Source organism: Myotis yumanensis, unplaced genomic scaffold, assembly GCF_028538775.1.
Source record: "Myotis yumanensis isolate MYYU_CA2020_CCGP unplaced genomic scaffold, mMyoYum1.0.hap1 SCAF_5, whole genome shotgun sequence".
Taxonomy (NCBI): domain Eukaryota; kingdom Metazoa; phylum Chordata; class Mammalia; order Chiroptera; family Vespertilionidae; genus Myotis; species Myotis yumanensis.
In genome coordinates, this window is record NW_027223756.1 from 74277308 (window position 1) to 74297524 (window position 20217).

General features: G+C 34.8%; 1 protein-coding gene across 9 annotated transcripts in view; it reads right to left on the reverse strand.

Annotated features, from left to right (window-relative positions):
• The window catches only part of HMBOX1 (homeobox containing 1), a 210251-nt gene that overhangs the window by 82093 nt on the left and 107941 nt on the right, over positions 1 to 20217 (reverse strand). For all 9 annotated transcript variants that reach the window (XM_070415513.1, XM_070415509.1, XM_070415512.1 and 6 more), the window contains exon 4: positions 16408 to 16493. In XM_070415513.1, coding sequence (XP_070271614.1) covers positions 16408 to 16493 — 86 coding nt within the window. The remainder of the gene's footprint in view (positions 1 to 16407; positions 16494 to 20217) is intronic.

Below are 20217 nucleotides of genomic sequence, written 5' to 3' on the forward strand. Positions count from 1 at the left end.
AACTTGACCTACACCCACTCCCCTCATCCCATCATCAGAGTAGACTTTAAAATCAACATTCCTGCAATCATAATGAAAACCAGGAGTGTCCTCATAGCCACTAGAGGGGGTGTAACAGGTGTGGAGTTCTCCAAAACACTATTCTAAGAGAACTGTCATTATTTGACCTGTCTGGGGATTCTCTGAAAAATTCCCATTGACAAGACCTGTCCTTATTTCGCCAGATTCAGACTTCATTCAGCATGAACAATATTTTTCCTAGGAGAATCAAAGGAGGGAGGTGGTCTGTTAAAAATTATCAGTGGCAATCATTTAACACTGCAGGAGCCTAACGTGATGATAACAATTGGGGCAAATAAGAAGCTGATTAAAATATTTTAAAAGCTGAGGAATGAGATTAGTCTATGAGGATCATTGAAAAGCTCTGTCATATTTCTAAGAATCTAGAAGGCCAGGCCCATGGGAGGGCTGTGCACATGCTTAGATCTATGTATATGACCAGGGCAACAGGCATGCACAATAAAAAACTGTGAAAGCTCTACGCTCTTACCTCTAGTTAGTTAAGTCTTGAGAAACGGTGAAAAGAGAATGTGAAGGCTAAGGCAGAACTATTAACTGCCCTCCTGAGCATTAAAGGCATGCCCTAATACACATACAGAAAAGCTGGGAAAGTTTTTAGTTCCAGGCATTTAAGGAAATCTCTGTCTAATAACTAGCTGATCACTAAGCCAACAAGAAACGGACATCAGCCCTGGCTGGTTTGGCTCAGTGGATTGAGCGTCGGCCTGTGGATTGAAGGGTCCCAGTTTTGATTCTGGTCAAGGGCACATGCCCGGGGTTGTGGGCTCAATCCCCAGTGGGGGAGAGGGGGGGGGGGCGGCGTGCAGGAGGCAGCTGAACAATGATTCTTTCTCATCATTGATGTTTCTATCTCTCTCTCCCTCTCCCTTCCTCTCCAAAATCAATAAAAATATATTTAAAAAAAGAGACATCAGTAGCCATACACCACAAAGACTACTGATTTTACAGAATTAGTTCAGGAAAGTCACTAAAAAAACAAAAACAAAGAGCAACAACAATAAACAGAAATAACAACAAATCCAGGGATGGGGAAGAATCTGATTTCTAGAATTTCCCCATTATATTATTCAAACTGTCTAGTTTCAAAAACAAAAGAAAATAAGACCATGCAAAGAAACAAGAAAGTATGACACATAGATAGTAAAAGAAACAGTCAATAAGAAGCATCTTTGAAGAAACATAGATGTAAGACTTACAAGACAAAGATTTAATCAGCTATTTTAAAGATATTCAAAGAACTAAAGAAAACATGTCTAAAAAACTAAAGGAAAGTATGAGAAAAGCCACACCAGAGTATCAATAAAGAGACAAGAATTATAAGAATCATAAAGAAATTCTGTAGTTGAAAACTACAATAAGTTAAAGTGAAAAATTCACTAAAGGGGGTCAACATCATAAGTGAACTGGAAGAAGAAATAATTAGTAAGCTTGAAGACAAATCAAGTAAAATTATCTAGTACAAAAAACAGAAGGAAAAAAGGATTGAAAAAATAGAGCAGAGCCTCAAAAACCAATGGGACACCATCATGTATACCAACATACACACAATGGAAGTCCCAGGAGGAAAAGAGAGAAAAGTGAAGAAAACATATTAGAAAAATAATGGCCAAACAATTTCCTAATTTCACAACAAACATTAATCTACACATGCAAGGCACTCAATAATCTTTATGTAGGGTAAACTCAGAGAATCCACGCCAACATCATAATGGTTGAAAACCAAAGACAAAGAGAAAAATTGAAAGCAGCAAGAAAAGTAATTCTTTATGTACAAGGTATGTTCAATAAAATTAGCAGCCATTTTCTCATCAGAAACCAAGAAGCCAGATTATATATTCAAAGAGCTGGGGAAAGGGGAGGCAAGAGCATCAAACAAGAACTCTAATCTAACCAAACTATCCTTCCAAAATGGAGACATTAAGACATTACCAGATGAACAAAACCAGAGAGATGCTAATACCAGCAGACCTGTCCTACCAGAAAAAGAGTTCTTTAAGCTAAAACAAAAGGACACTAAACAGTAATTCAAATACACATGAAGAAATAGTGCCAATAAAAGTAACTGTTAGGTTGGATTGAGCAATTGAATAGATATCCCTCCCCTGGGAACTGACTCCCAGGCCATTTTGGAATGGACATTCCTTTTCACTGAGACAACATATCACTTGCTAAGCCCATTATCTCTTCCCTCCAGACCTGCACAGAGAATTCTCTGCCCAGAAAAAGCCCGCCAAAAGTCCTTTAAAAACCTCTGACTCCTGTCACTGGGGGTTGGTGCCATTTTGGGGCTCAGCCCATCTGGTATCCAGATGACCTAATAAATTCATAATTCTTTACCCCTTTTGGTCTTGTGTGTTCCTCCTTCAGCGACCCTAATAGTAACTACATTTTACCTAATAGAAAAACATGTAAATTAACCATCCCTCCGTTACGCTCACCAGCCAATCAGGAGAGTATGCAAATTAACCCAACAAAGATGGCGGTTAATTTGCATACGTAGGGGCGAAGACTGAAGGCTCTGTCCAGAGCGAAGGCCTGGTCCCGGGTGCCGGAGGAAAACCAGTGCTGGCAGCCAGGGGAAGGGAAGGCCTATTGCACGAATCTCTTATAAAAGACAGTATAAATAAATGTATTTTGTCTTATAATTCCTCTCATTCCTACTTATTTAAAAGAAAACTGTATAATGCAATAATTATAAGTCTAAGTTGATGAACACACAATACATAAGCATGTAATTTATCCTATATAATAAAAGCCTAATATGCTAAGTATCTGGTTGTTCATTCAGCCAATCAAAGTGTAATATGTTAATGATATGCTAAGGCCGCTTAACTGCTTGCTATAACATGCACTGACCACCAGGAGGCAGACGTTCCAACTAGTAGGTTAGCTTGCTGCTGGGGTCCAGCCGATCGGGACTGAGCAAGACTGGTCGGACATGCCCTGGAGCCCTCCAGTGATCTCTCCCCAGCTGGCCAACCTCCCATATCCCTCCCTGGCCCTGATTGTGCGCCAGTGGGGTCCTTGGCCTGGCCTGAGCCCTCTCGCAATCCGGGTTGAGGGACACAAATTTCGTGCACCGGGCCTCTTGTATGACAATAATAGCACAAAGAAGGGGATAGGGAATTAAGCTATAAATTCTATACTATTGAAATTAAGTTTGTATTTATCCAAACTAGATCATTAAAATTAAGATGCTAATGGTAATTCCCAGGGAAAATACTAAGATAATAATTCAAAAAAATATAGCAAAGAAATGACAAGAGATTTAAACTGGCACACCAGAAAATATCTACTAAACACAAAAGGAGAAAGTAATCAAGTAATAGGAGAATAAGACAGATACACAACTGAAAACAAATTACTTGGTCATTAAAAAAAAGGAAAATCTTACTCTTGGTGACAGCATGGATGGACCTGGAAAACATTATGCTAAGTGAAATAATCCAGTCAGAGAAAGACAAGTACTATAAGATTTCACTCATATGCGAAATCTAATGAAGAAAATAGACTAACAAACAAAATAGAAACAGACTCATAGATAGTGAACAGACTGACAGGTATCAGAGGGGAGAGGGGTTGTTGGGCTGGATGAAAAAGGTGAGGGATTAAGCAAAACAACCACCAATAAAATCCTAATAGACAACAGTATGGTGATTACCTGAGGGAAGAGGGGGCGGTGTAGAGGGAGGTGAAAGAGGGTGTGGAAGGAATAAATAGAGAGGAAGGGGCAGGGATAGAGAGATGGGAACATCTGTGAGAAAAGAACATCATCAATTGGCTGCCTCCTGTACGCACCCCTACTGGGGATGGAGCCTGCAACCTGAGCATGTGCCCTGACCTGTAATCGAACCAGAAACCTCTTGGTTCCTGAGTCGATGCTCAACCACTGAGCACACCGGCTGGGCAGCCAACGGTTACTTTTGAATTGTCTATTCTCTCTTTAGGTCTGTCAGTTTTTGCTTCATATATTTTGGGACTCCATTGCTTGGTGCATATATGTTTTTAATGATGTCTTCCTCAGGAATTAATCCTTTTTTATTGTTTTAAAATGTCCTTTTGTCTCTTGTAACAAATTTTGTCTAACATTACTATAGCCACTGGAGTTTTCATTTGGTTACCATTTATTTATTTGTTTTTCATGTTTTTTTACTTTGAATCTAAAATGTAACTCTTGTAAACAGTATGCATTTAGATGGTTTTTTTCATTCATTCTGCCAATCTCTGTCTTCTTATTGGATTGCTTAATCCATTTAAATGTAATGTATTTACAAAACAAGACAAAAGTAATAGTTGGAGACTTCAATAGTCCATTTTCAATAATAGGCACAACAAGAAGACAGAAGATCAACAAGGAAACAGAAAACTTGAACATCATAGTAAACCACCGAATGTAACAAACTTCTATAGAACAACAACAGCAGAGCACATTCTCAAGGGTATGTGGAACATTCTCCAGGGTGGACCAAATGTTAGGCCATAAAAAAAAATCTGAATGATTTTTAAATCATACAAAGTTTGTTCTTCAAGGTAAATGAAATAAAATTAGAAATCAATAACAGAAAAATATTGAGAAACCCACACATATGTGAAAATTGAACAACTTAGCTCTAACCAATGTGTCAAAAAAAAAACCATGAGGAAAATTAGAAAATACTTTGAGATGATTAAAAAACACACACATACAACATACAAAAATGTATAAGTGCTTAGAGGGAAACTTATTGTTGTAAATGCCTATGTTAAGAAAAGAAAAATGATCTCAAATCAATAACCTAGACTTCCTTTCCACACAGTATTTGTCTTTTTCTGACTTATTTCACTTAACATAATGCCCTCAAGGTCCATCCTAATTGTTATAACTAACAGGATTTCTTTCTTTTTAATGCTGAATATCATTCCATTACACACACACACACACACACACACACACACACACACATATATACATACATACATACCTTATATACACACAGACACCATATTTTCTTTATCCATTCATACATCAATGGATACTTTTGGTTATTTCCATGTTTCAGCTATTGTAAACATGCTGCTATGAATATGGGGGTGCTATATTTTTTAAATGTTCATTATTAAATTAAATGTGGAAAGATAAGAAATATAATAGTTAACATATTCAGTGTCAAGAAGCTTAACTTTAGAAAAGTCAATTTTAGAGCGGGACAAAGGAAAAATGATTGCTGGCCCAATATTAAGCACTATAATGATTAATCATGATAATTAAAAAACTTCTACAGCATTTACAGTATGCCAAACACTTTACATAAACTAATTCATTTAACTTATTCAAGAACCCTGATAAGTAGTTGATATTATTCTCATTTCCAAAACAGGAAAGCAAGGCTTAAGACACCGAGTAACTTGCCCAAAAGTATATAACTAGTAAGTGATAGAAATCACATTTTGAATGTTTAAAGTTATGCTCTTGACTACTGCACTATACTGTCTCTATATACTAAAATACTATGTCAAGAACAATAGCTTTGCAGCAAGAAAAACAGCAATTAGCTATGGGTAAATAGTTGAATCTCATTTAGCCTCAGTTTTCTCATCTATAACTGAAGAAGTTACCACTTGACTTTCAAATATATAAAACAGTTAGCACAGCAACTAGCACTTGGTAAGTGTTAAAATAAATTATAGCTAAAAATAAAAACCCTCCAAAAAGGGAGGGTTAGCTAACAAGGTACACAGTAGTAAAAATCAGTGCCACTGGTTATCTACAACTCATTTAGAGGGCAATATGCTGTCCGGGTAGGTATTTAGCACAATGATAAAGCTAAGGTACAGACTTAAAAAAAAAAAAAAAAAAAGGTTTATTGTTCTTACTAAACATTATTATGCATGATAATAATTATTTTTAACACATTTCAAAAACACTTGTTATGTCCTTAAAAAATGAAGATAAGCTGGTTATAAATTTCCTTAAAAAATATTTAGCAATACTTCCATGTCTCTGGATCTATTTTGTTCATCAGTTTATTTGGTTCATTACATTCCACATATAGGGAGATCATGTGATACCTGTCTTTCTCTGACTGGCTTATTTTGCTTAGCATAATACTCTTCAGATCCCTCCATGTTTACCGCTGCATTGTATTCCATTGTGCAAATGTACATCTTTTTTATCCACTCATCCACTGATGGGTCAGGGGGAAAGGGGTTGGGGGGCGTGGGAAGAGATTAACCAAAGAACTTATATGCATAATCCATTAACACAGACAATGTACAGCAGGCCTGGGGGGAGGGGGGGGCAGGGGACAGAGAAGGTAAATGAGGGGGAAAAGGGGGACATCTGTAATATTTTCAACAATAAAGGCAAATCTTAAAAAATAATAAATAAAACACCAAAAAATATTTAGCAATAGAAAGGCTTGGGCACAATCAACAATCTTTATGTCAAAAACAGTGAAAGCAGAAAAACACATTTATGAAAATAACATGATAGTTCTTAAAATGTCTCAAAACATTACATAAAGATCACACTTAGAATGTTTCTAAAATTCTTTTCCTGTGTTTCTCATCAGAAACAATGACAATAAGCCTGGGACAATGTTATATTGCACATGCATATTAAAATCAATGTATTCAAAACCAAGATGCTGTTCATGGATCTGCTTGGCAACAGATTTAGAGATAGGTCACTTGGTATTTTAAAAACTACCACAGGAAGCAAAATCTCATAGATCAAGTACATGAAAACTACGTTTCTTTACTCAGGCATACTAGGGCACAGGGAAAAAATTATTGCTGTATTGAAAGCAAATTCGGTTTGGTTTGTGGTTTGTAATCCTATTTCAGGCAATTGGTAAGAGAAGACTAATTTCTGCCAACAGTAAAATCATGTAGAAAAGTGCTAGCATTTTGAGATAGTAAAGACACAATAATCTCTACTCTTATATTTTGTTCTGTTGAACTCAGTAGAGGATACAAGCCCACAGGATTAGATCTACCTAGTAAGTTATGACCAAGTGTAAGATATTCTCTATAATAAAAAAAGCAGTCTCAAAATAAAGATATTTAAGGAAAAAGTAATATCAATTCTACAACAATTCTTCTAGAAATACAAGAGAAGAGAAGACTCAGTGGAGTTTTTCCCAGAATGCAAGGCTCATTTAACATTTAAAAATCAATCAATGTAATTCACCATATTAACAAGACTAAAAAAACAAAACCTGTGGTCATCTCAATAGATGAAGAAAAAAGTATATGACCAAGTACAATATCCATTCATGATAAAAATTTTCAGAAACTAGAAATAGAAGAAAATGTCTCCTGAAGGGAGTCTTGAAAAAGGGCATCTATGAAAAACCTACAAAGATCCTACTTAATTATAAAAGATTCAATGTTTGCTCCCTAGGATTGGAAAAAAGGCAAGAATACCTGCTCTCATCATTATATTTACAGTGCTTGTCAGTACAATAAGGCAAGAAAAATAAAAGACATACACAAGAAACGAAGGAAATAGAATTATCTCTATTACAAAGAACATGATTGTCCATGTAGAAAACCCTAAGAATTTATCAAAAAAGTTATTAGAACAAATAAAATAATTTAGCAAGGTTACAGAATAGAAGGTGAATATACCAAAACCAATTATTCTATGACATAAAAACAAACAATTGTAAGTTGAAGTCAAAGACAGTATAATATAATAGTACCAAAAATGTAAAATATTAAGAGATACATTCAAAATATGTGCAAAGCCCGGTTGGCATGGCTCAGTGGTTGAGTGTTGACCCATGAACCAGAAGGTCATGGTTTGATTCCCGGTCAAGGCACATGCCTGGCTTGCGGAGTCAATCCCCAGTGTGGGGCATGCAGAAGGCAGCTGATCAATGATTCTCTCTCATCATTGATGTTTTTATCTCTCTCTCTAAAATCAATAAAAATATATTTTAAAAAACCTGTGCAAAACCTGTACACTGAAAACTAAATGGAGAGATATACCATCTATGTGGACAGGAACACTCACCATGATTAACATCAATTCCTAATGCTAGATTGAGTTACACAATCACAATCTCACGACAAATAGGTTTTTTCGTAGAAATTGAGAAGTTGATTTTAAATGTATATCTTAATGCAAAAGACCTAGAATATCAACAGTGATCTTGAAAAAGAAAAGCAAAGTTAAGAGGCATTATATTTTCTGATTTCAAGACTTACTGTAAGTCTACAATAATTTAGTTTGTATTGGTATAAGGATAGGCATAAAGACTAATGGAACACAATAGAGAACCCAGAATATACCCACACATACATATTCAATTGATTTTTTATAAAGGTGCCAATGCAATTGAATGGGAAAAGACTAGTCTCTTGACCACTGCTGCCATTTCAACAAAGGGTGCTCCAACAATCGGACATCCATATGGAAAAAAGTACATCCTAACCTTTACCTCACACATATACAAAAATTAACATGAAATGATTCACATACCTAAATGTATGAGCTGAAACTAGAAAATTTCTAAAAGAAAACTTAAAAATTCTTTGTTTAGGCAAATTTTCTTAGGACACATAAAGCATGAACCATAAAGAAAAAAAAGATAAATATAACTTTATCAAAATTAAAAACATTTGCTCTTTCAAAGACAATATTAAGAAAATAAAAATGCAAGCCTCAGACTAAGATATGTGTATATTAACATATTTAAGGATTTGTACCCAGAATATACAAACAACTTTTATTATCAATAAGGCAAACAACCTTATTAAAAAACAATGGGCAAAAGACTTAACAGGAATTTCACCTAAGAAAATACATGAATAGCAAATGAACATCTGACAAGTTGCTCAACATAATTAGCCATCAGAAAATTGCAAAATAAAACTAGAGTGAGATGCCATTACATATGCACTAAAATGGATAAACTTAAAGAAAAGTACAAATACCAAGTGCTGAAGAGAATACAAAGCAACAGAAATCTCGTATATTGCTGATGGGATTGAAAAGTGGTATAGTCACTTTGGAAAACAGTTTCATAGTTTCATAAATGTTAAACATGTACTTACCAATAACCTCAAAATCTCACTCCTAGGTATGAGAAATGAAAACATATGTCTACACCAAAAGTGTAGGCAAATGTTCATACAGCTTAATTCATAATAGCTAGAACAACTCAAATGTCCCTCAACTAATTAATGGGTAAACAAATTTTGTTATGTCCATTCAATGGACCAGTATTCAGCATTTAAAAGTTTCACATGTAACAACACTAATGAATCTGAAAGCATCATGCTATGTGAAAAAAGTAAGACACAAAAGAATATGTATATATGATTCCAGTCACACGACATTCTAGAAAATGCATACTATACTGACAGAATGCAGATCAGTGGTTAACAGTGGAGAGAGGAATTTGACTGCAAAGAGGCTTGAGGAAACTTGTTGAAATACTGAAATTTTTCTGTATCTTGATTTTGGTAATGGTTATACCATTGCATAAATTTGATACAACTTAGAGACCTCTACTATTAGGCAACTTTTATCTCAATAAAAGTGATTAAAAACAAAGGAAAAGACACATTTCCCCTGCATATCTCAAGTTAATTCTGTAAGGATCAAGTGCTATAGCCTAATTTATCTGAAGTGGACACATCTGATATTAAAAGCTTTTTTGTTTCAAAAATGTGTAGGGCTCTCAGATATCAAGGCCCTCAAGCTTGATTAGTTTGGTGAGTTCAAGCTTCAGTTCCTTATCTAACTAAAGTTAGTTACTACACATTACTAAATCTAGTACATCTTCCTGACAAAACAAGTATTTGTATAAACTAATGTCAAATTCTTTAAGATCTATCTGAGTAAATTCCAAGTTAGCAGGATTAATTCCTTAATGCATAAAATACCATATTTATAGTTTATAAAAAATGGTATTTATTCCCTTGAAAGCCTTCTTCTGCAGGAAATTATAAGATTGCCTTATGACTCACATGGACTACAGCTGAACTTTAGGTTTTGCTATTTTATCAGACATAAATATATTCTTTCTACCATTTATCCCTGTCCTGTTATTTTTTTTAATATAAGGAAATCTCTTATATAAAAGGCCTATGGGCATCACGCCGTAACACTATCACAACCAAAGGAGTAGCGGCTCCCCAGGCAGGCGGGGCGCAAGCTACTAGCTGTGGAGAGCTATGAACAGCGGAGGGCGGGGCAGCAAGCTACACGCGGTGATGGGCGGGGCGGCCAGCTGAGGCAAGCGGAAGCAAGCTACTGGCACACAATTTCGTGCGCACAGGGCCTCTAGTATTTCATAAAACTGCAAAAGGAATATTAAACCTTAAGAACAGACTTTTCTCCACAATCTTAGGAAACAGTAATTGTGGGAAACAAAAATAAAAATTACTGAAGGGGGGAAAAGCACATCTGTGCCTAATCTTTAAAAGTCACTTTGTCAAAGCTTATGGTAGAATAAAAAAGTTTAAATTATATTTTATACTTTAAATACAGATGAGTCCTGCCAGTGTGGCTCAGTGGTTGAACATCAAATGGATACCCATGAACCAAGAGGTCAACTTGTTCCATGCCTGGTCAGGGCACATGCCAGGGTTGCAGGCTTGATCCCCAGCAGGGGTCGTGCAGGAGGCAGCTGATTGCTGATGCTTCTCTCTCATCAACGTTTCTCTCTCTCTCTCTCTCTCTCGTCCTCTCTAAAAATAAAAAACATATTTACATACAGGTGAAAGAGAAATCTTGTTTTATTCTTGAAAACCAATCTTCATAACTTTTACACTAAAAATGTACATTTCAAATCCTTTACATTGCATTTGAGATGATGAAAGCCCCGGTAAAACAATGAATTTCAAGAATTGTAGAAAAATTCTAACAAAAAGTATATTCTGAAATGATTTTTACTTCGATTTTTCACTGATCCATCACCAAAGTGAGAAAATACGGGTATTCAGATTTAGAGGCTGGATGTTTTCATATGGAAAAAAAGTAACTTTATGTGTTGTGCTTATAATAGTTTTCCAACAAATTGCAGAAGATAGAAAAAGTGAGATAAAAAGTAAGACATTTTGAACCACGGAATACCATCTGTTCTTATTCTCCAGAGGCTGCAAAACAAGAGAAAATCCTAAAATGTACTCCGCAAAAACATTTATATTGTTGGTAATTGAAGTCCATTCAAATATTTGAAAAAAAGTTTTCTCCTAACAGAAACAAAAATTCTAAACCTTTTCAATTTGGAGATAAAACTTACAACTTACATATAAAGATCTACACATTTTGTAGCCTTCAAATTGGAGATCTATATAAAACTAATAAAATTCATTAGGTAGGAATTGAAAACATTTTGTTAAATGAGCATAATTATATTTGGTTGTATTATAAGAGGACAATTCCCTAGTCTGTAATTTATGCCCTACCAACATTGCTTTTTTTAATAAAAATATAAATTCTACTTGTTTACAGTAGCTTTATTCATAATTGCCAAAACTTGGAAGCAACCAAGTTGACCTGCAGCAGGTAAATGGGTAAACTGTGGTATATACAGACAATGAAATATTATTTAGCACTAAAAAGAAATGAACCACCAAGACATTACGGAACCTTAAATGCACATTCCTAAGTGAATAAATTTCTTGTTTATATTATAGAAATCTTCTAAATCTATAAAAAGAAGCCAACCTGAAAAGACTACATACTGTATAATAACATTCTTGAAAAGGCAAAACTATGGAGACAGTAAAAGATCAAAGGTTGCTGTGGGTTGTGGGGAGGGAGGAACAGGAGCACAAAGGATTTAGGTAGTGAAACTACAGTATCATCTTGTGATACTATCAATTATGAATGGTTGTCATTGTACACTTTTCAACATCCCTTGGAATGTACAAATCCAGTTATACTTAATGTAAACTATGGATTCAGGTGATAATGATGTGTCAATGTAGGTTCACAGATTATAACAAAGACCACTGTCGTGCCATATGCTGATAATAGGGGATACTGGACATGTGTGGGGACAGGAGATATATGGGAACTCTCTGTACTTTCACTCACTTTTACTGTGAACCTAAAACTGCTCTAAAAAAAAATAAATTCTATTTTTAAAAAAGGTTTAGTAACACTTTAGTTTTCAATATCTGTTCTGAAATTGTCTTCTTAGGGAAAGGAAGGATATATACCCACATCTATAAAGAAATTATTACAATTAAATTGAATATGTAGTGGTTTTTATCCTTCATTTTAAAGATAATTGAAAAAGGGAAGTGGTCTAAGTATAGCTAGAACATTTCTAAAGCTCGGTCAGAGCTTCTATTTATATAAATTCTTACATTTGGGAATGAGTCACTAGATACAGTTATGATGCACTCTTGTTAAATGTACTTAACAGTTTAAGAACAGAGTAGAATTTGACAATTAGAAAAGATACTTAGAAAATATTGGGTAATGAGACTGAGACAGAGAATTGCAGCTTCGCCCTGGTCCCAGGCTGTTTCATGGCAGGGAACAAGTTTTATGGCTGCTTCTCCATTACAAGAAGACAAAGTTGCGATAAAGTTCTTAAAATTCTGAGATGCTATTTTTTCCTTCTTCTGTTTATTTATTTCTTTAAAAGGACACGAATCCAATTAGTATATTTCTTTGGCTGATAAGCTTCACTCAAGCTCTGCCCATTTACTCATTTATTCTGCCCACTTGGTTTTTCCCAGAGGTTATTTAAAAAGAAAATCATGTTTTAAGAATGAAAACAACCAAAGGAAATATTTTACCTTGAAAGTGAATATAAAACACACATGTTTATTGCTAAGTGAAGGCCATGCTCCCCACCCCACCACTGTTTGTGAGAATTCAGACTCTTGTTCAACCTTTTAGAGGCAAAAAATCCACCCTTGATGGGAGCAGCTATGACTCTGTGAAAGAAGCTACAAATAACATGCTGGGAAATTCAGCAGGCACTGCTATTATATCCTGTTTATACTGTCATTTTTCCTATCAGTAGGATATTATTTATACAGACCCCACCCATGAACTTCTTGTTTATCTTATTATAGATATCCTCCGAATCTATAAAAAGAAGTCTCTGCATTTGTTTCTGGAACAAGCACGTGTTATAATTTTGCACCTCACTACACTTTTTAATTTAGCATTTTTTTCTGCTGTGTATCACTTTTTCTCCTTTTAATCTCAGAGTTGAGTTATTTCATACATTAGAGTTGAACTTTACTGACTTTAAGAGACTCCATTACAGGACAGAGATTCCAGACAACCACATCCTTAACTTTATTTTGGGGTAGATTCTAGCGCATAGATTCTTCTAATATACACTTAACTAATTTGTTTAAAGACAGAAAAATGTACCTATGTACTGACCAAGTACCCTAGTGAGTCAATTACAAGGGCAAGTTCTCAATTACTCCATCTCTCTTTTTGAATGAAATTCCTGCCCCTGAGTGTAGCCTGATGAATGGATGGGCTGGATGAAAATGTAGCACAATAAATACATGAGGAATACATGAATTCAGTAAGCTGACCATGAGACAATTAACCACCTGGTTATGAATCACCTTCATTCCCTGGCCTTATGTAAATAACTGAACTGAAGTAGATAAAAGAAAACTGTGAGTTCCTTAAGGGCAGAATTCATGCAGTATTTGTTGAACAAATAATTATTTCTGGAGAGGGAACATCACTGGACAAAGTTATACTGGATACATTTTTACATGTACAGCTGTGTTAGCTTTACCAATGCTTGTTTTATCCTACAGAGCAGCACTACAGGCAGCTTGGTAAACGTGGTATCTTCAGAGACCATGTAGGTAGGCTCTTTGGGGATGTGTAAGAAATATCACTGCTTTTAAAGAACATTACTCTAAAATGTATAACTGAAATGAGGTTTAGTATCTCCGGGTGGTGAACTAAGTCTAATTAATTTCAGAATAAAGAGAGCTCCATGTGGGCTAAAGTAACCAAAGAAGGCAGAATGAGGATAGCAACTAAGGTAAGCTTGATAAACAGCAATTGATAAGGCTGAGGTGAGAAGGTGGAAGGTATCCTACACTCCACCAATGATTTGGGAGCATCTAGATAAGCAAAATTCTGGAAATGGCAAGTAGTGAATTCAGCTAGGGAATATACTGAATAGAAGATGGCAATAAAAAGAAGGCTGGAGTCAAATTATAAGGAGTTTCATTTTCAGTCAAAAGAGAACCATGAAAGATATCTGATCAAGGGAAAATGAACCCAAGCTTTCAAATTATGAACAAAAAAGAGGAAGAATAAGTTGGGGTGAGGCAGAAATGAGGGAAGAAGATTTTAACAGTACCAGATCCTATAATTACCGTAGCCAAAGAAAGGCCCAAGTGATATAATAGATAATAAATGTGTAAAACCATTATCACTTCTTGCTTTCATAAACAGGAGATGGCATCATGATGACTACTACTGAGTGGGGCATTTCTAAACAATGCCACTCCATTGAAGTTAATGTCAGGAAAGCATACCAATCTCCTAAAATAGTACTTCTCGAACCCAAATCACCTGGGGATCTGGTTAAAATGTAAATTCTGATTCACGTTTCGGGTGATGCTCTCTACCTTTACATTTCTAACAAGCTCTCAATACTGCTGTTCATAGACTACATTTTGAATAGCAAGATGCTAAAACATCTTTCCAAAAAGTCAATATTTGATACACTATGTTTAATCCATTATAGTTTATCTAATGCTTTTACATATGCCTAGGAAATTCCTTTTAAAGGTATTTTATTATAATTTGCATCAATGCTGTATTGGTTTCAAAAGCGATTATTTTGAAAGTCCAAGATGATTCAAGATTCAGGGTCTTCAAGATACTCAGAAATATTTCCGCCTGGACAAAATCAACTTTATATAATGCTGTTCTATTGCACTATATTTTTGTTATTCTGGCAAACTATATAGAAGATGCTATTGCCTCTAATCTTGGGGCTGAAGTAAAAGCCCTAAAAGACAGTACTCCACCTTTTCATAGTGCACAGCAGTGAACTTTGGTAAAACCCACTGAACATGACCTTACTGGGCCCTTACCACCACTTCTTAATCCTTGAAAATAAAGGTAACAATTTATTTTAAATATCCTACTGAAAAACACCTGAAGATTGCAAAAGTTAAATTCACACATCATCCTGCTGTTTAAGATTTCTATACAAAAAGATATGCCTTGAGCTAAAGTTTTTTTTTTTAACCATAATCAGTATCATTTATATAGCTATATTACTAATGTAATATATTACACATGTATACACTCAGACACACACACCCCTATTAAGATTGGCTGATCTTAGGTTAGATTCTTGGGACAAAATTTAAGACTTCTGAAATCTCAAGTTTCATTTTTAACCAAATTAATGGTCAATGACATTCTTTTAGGTAAACTGTCTTCAATATGTATCAATGTCTAGAGAATATACATAATATCTTAAAATTGGAAGGTACTATTGAAGATCAGATCCAATTATTTCATTATAGTGGGGAAGAAACTAAGGCACAGAGGCTAAAAGGGCCAAAGTCATGTAGCTGCTACTGGCATATTAAAAAAAAAAAAGGGGGGGGGGGACAAATTACTTTTCACATCTATCAATGTACAATGCATAATCATGTATTAATGACAAAATGTAGTTAAAAGAATTTCTGGTTACTCTCATGACTAAGGCATAGTTAGGTTTTATAAATCACTGATATCAAAGAAAGAAACACTACATACCAACAGAGAAAAAAACAGGCTACCCAAATTTAATAACTATAAAAAATGCAATCTGAATAGAGAATGACACATATACACCACATACTTGGGATGGGGCTGCGGTGGGTGGGTAATGGGATGGGATATAAAAAACAAAGAGAAGACACTGGTAACTCTTATCTTCTCAGTAATGGATTGAGAAAAGCTTTCACATACAGAAAAGTGGTTTAAAAACACAATAATTTCTTAATTGGTAAAACTGAGGATTAGATTTGGAGGACTGCAAAGCTTTTAAATATGAAATGGAGGTAGCAGTTGGATGTGCATGTGTCATGAGCTCTGTCAAAGTTACAAGAAAACCAGAGAACCCTTTTTTCGCCATAAAGTAGGGAATTTTGTGCTTTTTAGAAATGCTATTAAAATTTACTAGCACACATTAAAAAAAAAAATCACTGGAGAAGTTCCATGATATCGGAGACAATGGGTTTTAAATCACCGGCATATATTATTGTGCCTAAATTGACAGATCTGCACTGCAATGCAGAAATGTGAGCAATAATCCAACATCTGCATCAGAAGGCAGAGACTAGACATGATTCCAGAATAAAGGGCTCTTCAGCTCTTACCTGTTACCTGTGCAACAACTGCTTGGGAAATCCTCCGATTGGCAAGAAAGGCTTTGATTTCCTCTTTTATCACACTGCTGTCCCTCCTAACAAAAACAGAAGACAAGACCAACAATGTATGTTGAAGGTAGAAATCCTCATCTTTGCTAAGAAAGGTGAAGCAGAGAGGTGGGGAGAACATAGAGAGAAAGGACACAAAAATAAAGGTAAACAGACTAAACCTGTATGAAACATGAAATTAAAAGAAACCAAGAAACACCAATATTCAAGTTCTAAAACACCACACCATTAGACGGACGCTTTAGTGAATGCCACAGTAGATATGAGTTTCATACCAGAGGATGGCTAATCTTATGCTGTGAATAATTCACATTAGGAACAAGGCTGCCACATGGTATATATTAAGTTTCATTACTGTGGGATGAATACATCTTACACAGACAGAAATCCTAGAAAAATAAAAAGCAACAAGGACAAAAATCAGTTGTGAGTAGATTGTGGGTTCCTGTGTTAACTATGCAACTGCATAAATAAGATGCAGTTCATTTTAAAATCTGTGTTAATAGAAATCATCATTCTCACAACTGCTAAAATATTAGCTACTTTAATAAAGGCTTTGCCTTTTAATTTGCCTTCTTTTCCTGTATATAAAAAAAATTTAAGTGGGGTTACATATAGAATTTTAATATAAAAATTTCCTATTACATGTATTATACAGAATACTTAATACTTAAACCTACATTATTTTCTGCATCCTTGGGATCACAAATTATAGACCTGATTTTTCCTCCACTAAGATTCCTTAATGATTTTTACTTATTTAAAAATTCAACAAATTCTTAAAAGACTAGACATTCACTAGAATGACAATAAATGGCAAGATTTCTGTTTCTCTACCAGAACAAACAGAATACGTAAAATTATACTTAAACTTACCAATTGTTCTTTGAATGTTTTATGTACAAGAAGATTATATAAATAGAACACTAATTTTTGTTGATGCCCAAAAGTAACAGAGAGTAGTGGTAACTTATCATCTAATACAGTGGTTAGCAAACTATGGTCCTGGGCTAAATCTAGCCTCCCACCTAAAAGTGGTATTCACAGATGAAAATTTGCAATTGACTTAATGGCAGGAAAACAATATCTTCAAACACTAATTAAAGCAAAATATCATCCCCTCCCCAATTCTATTTTTCTCACTAGTAGGCTTTGATTTTTAAAATGTATTTAATTATTATTCTATATTGAGTTTTGTTAATAAAAACGTGTGCCCAGCCCTGGCTGGTTTGGCTAAGTGGATAGAGTGTTGGCCTGTGGACTGAAGGGTCCCGAGTTCGATTCTGGTCAAGGGCACATGCCTGGGTTTCGGGCTCCGTCCCTAGTGGGGGGCGTGCGGGAGGCAGTTGATCAATGATACTCTCTCATCATTGATGTTTCTATCTCTCTCTCCATCTCCCTTCCTCTCTGAAATCAATAAAAATGTATTTTAAATAAATAAAAATAAAAATGTGTGCCCATTTGATTTCTCTCTTATGTATAAATTATCTATATTATATCCTCAATTTTGCCTCTGGTCCACTAAGTCTAAATGTTTACCATCTAGCCCTTACAGAAAGCTTCCTGACTCTTGATCTGAGACAAAGGGATCATGAAATCTTTACAAATCATTTTGTGAATGAACCACAAACTCTTCTTAAGAGTTCAAGTCCTTGGGGGTGGGGTGAGATCAATGGGGGAAAAAGGAGACTTATGTAATACTTTAAACAATAAAGAATTTAATTAAAAAAAAAAAAAAAAGAGTTCAAGTCTTTCTACAGATTATTTGGAGAAACAAAAGTACCCTTTCCAAAAGGAATCAGCTGTGACTTAATTTACAGCAGATATTTTAGACCCTTGGTGAGGAGGGGCTACACACTCTATTAGCGGATTCCATGCTCCCTTTTCAGGAATTCTGGAAAAGAACAGAGAGATGACAGTAGAAACAGCTTCTAATCTGGAACTCTACCACACATTCCTAATCTACCAGTTGGAAATCCTAATAAAAAAAATTCCTAAGGGGAAGAAACAGAGAGTCAGCTGGCTAATCTAACACCCAAAATTTCTCAGACTGATCTAGATAATGGCTAGACTCCTTCCAAAATGCTTGCTATATATTTGAAATATTTCCTTGCCAAATATGCATTCTCATTTTATTTTAAAATTGTGAATGTGACAAAAAGGCACAAATAAGTCAAACAAAAACTGCTGAGTAAAATACAAGTAACGTAGACTAAACAAGCTGTCAAATATCCATCAGTAATCAGCTGAGCAAGAGATAACTTCAGCAGTATCTATTTCAACTGGCTGATATATGTAAAACAACCAAATTATTTGGTTTCTGCAGAATTAATGTGAAAAAATGTAAATAAAGCATTGTATTTCAATGTGTAGTGTCCTTCTTGGAAAATAAAACTTGAGTTTAAGAGAGTATTTATTAGGGTAAATTTTAAAAATGTGCTTTTGTGGGGAAAAAAGAGTATTTTCTTGGCCACTGATTTAAACTGGAATTTAAATCAATTTATTTAAATCTAATTAACCTAGAGTAGACACTAAATCATAGAGTGGAGATAATACTTAATTATTCTAATGGGGAATATCCAGTTTGTGACATATTCATAGTCTTACAGTATGATATTATTAAGAACGGCAGTAAGACAGCAGCCATTCACTTACACTCTCATAAACTATACTTTTAGATACTTGGCAAGTTTATAAGTACCCACAATGAGTCTTAAAAATATCTTAACTGCTTTACCAGAGAGAATCTTTTTGAAATGAAAAATAAATTTAAGACTTGAAAGGTAAGGGCGCACTTGGGTAAGTCATTTAATAAACCTTGGCCCTGGTTTCATCATCTGGCAAAAACAGAACACTGATACACCTATCACAAAGCTTTTACTATTTTTCTCCAAGCACTGAAATTAAAATTAAATGAAATTTAATACTCAATGTGCATATAACAAAAATTTTTTCAATGTAAACATTTTGAAACTATAAACATACTACATGAACAATGACTATTATTTTATAAAACCTCAGAAAGAATTCCAGGAAAAAAAGAAAGAAATCATCGGCTATAACTATATAAGATTGAGTTAAACATCTGTATTAGGTACTTTAAGGCACTGTGTAAAGATTTCTAGAAAGTCACTTTAGATATAAGCAGTGATGTGGTATTTAGTTAGTTTTACTTGGTTCCTTCAAAACAGCACAGCATTCAACTTTCTTTGTGTTCAATTCTTTTAAGTATTTCAAAGACTTCCACTCTTTTGGGGTGCCTCTGTTATTTAAACCTTGACATATTCCCCCCTCATTCTCTCCTCATTCAGCCTTTAACAACCTCCCTCTCCTACTATACACATTGTACCCTGTGAAATCAAGTTTCTTGGTGTAAAAACTTTTGTTACTCCAATTCTAACTCTCTCATTTTCTCCCCAGTGATGGTGAACCTTTTGAGCTCGGCGTGTCAGCATTTTGAAAAACCCTAACTTAACTCTGGTGCCGTGTCACATATAGAAATTTTTAGATATTTGCAACCATAGTAAAATAAAGATTTACATTTTTGATATTTATTTTATATATTTAAATGCCATTTAAGAAAGAAAAATCAACCAAAAAAATGAGTTCGCATGTCACCTCTGACATGTGTGTCATAGGTTCGCCATCAATGTCTACTCCTTACTTTCTCTCTTCATCTGAAATTGGACATTCTTTTTAAAGAGAATGAATCCCTTTTCCTCCCTTGTGTTATACAATCTCACACTCTTC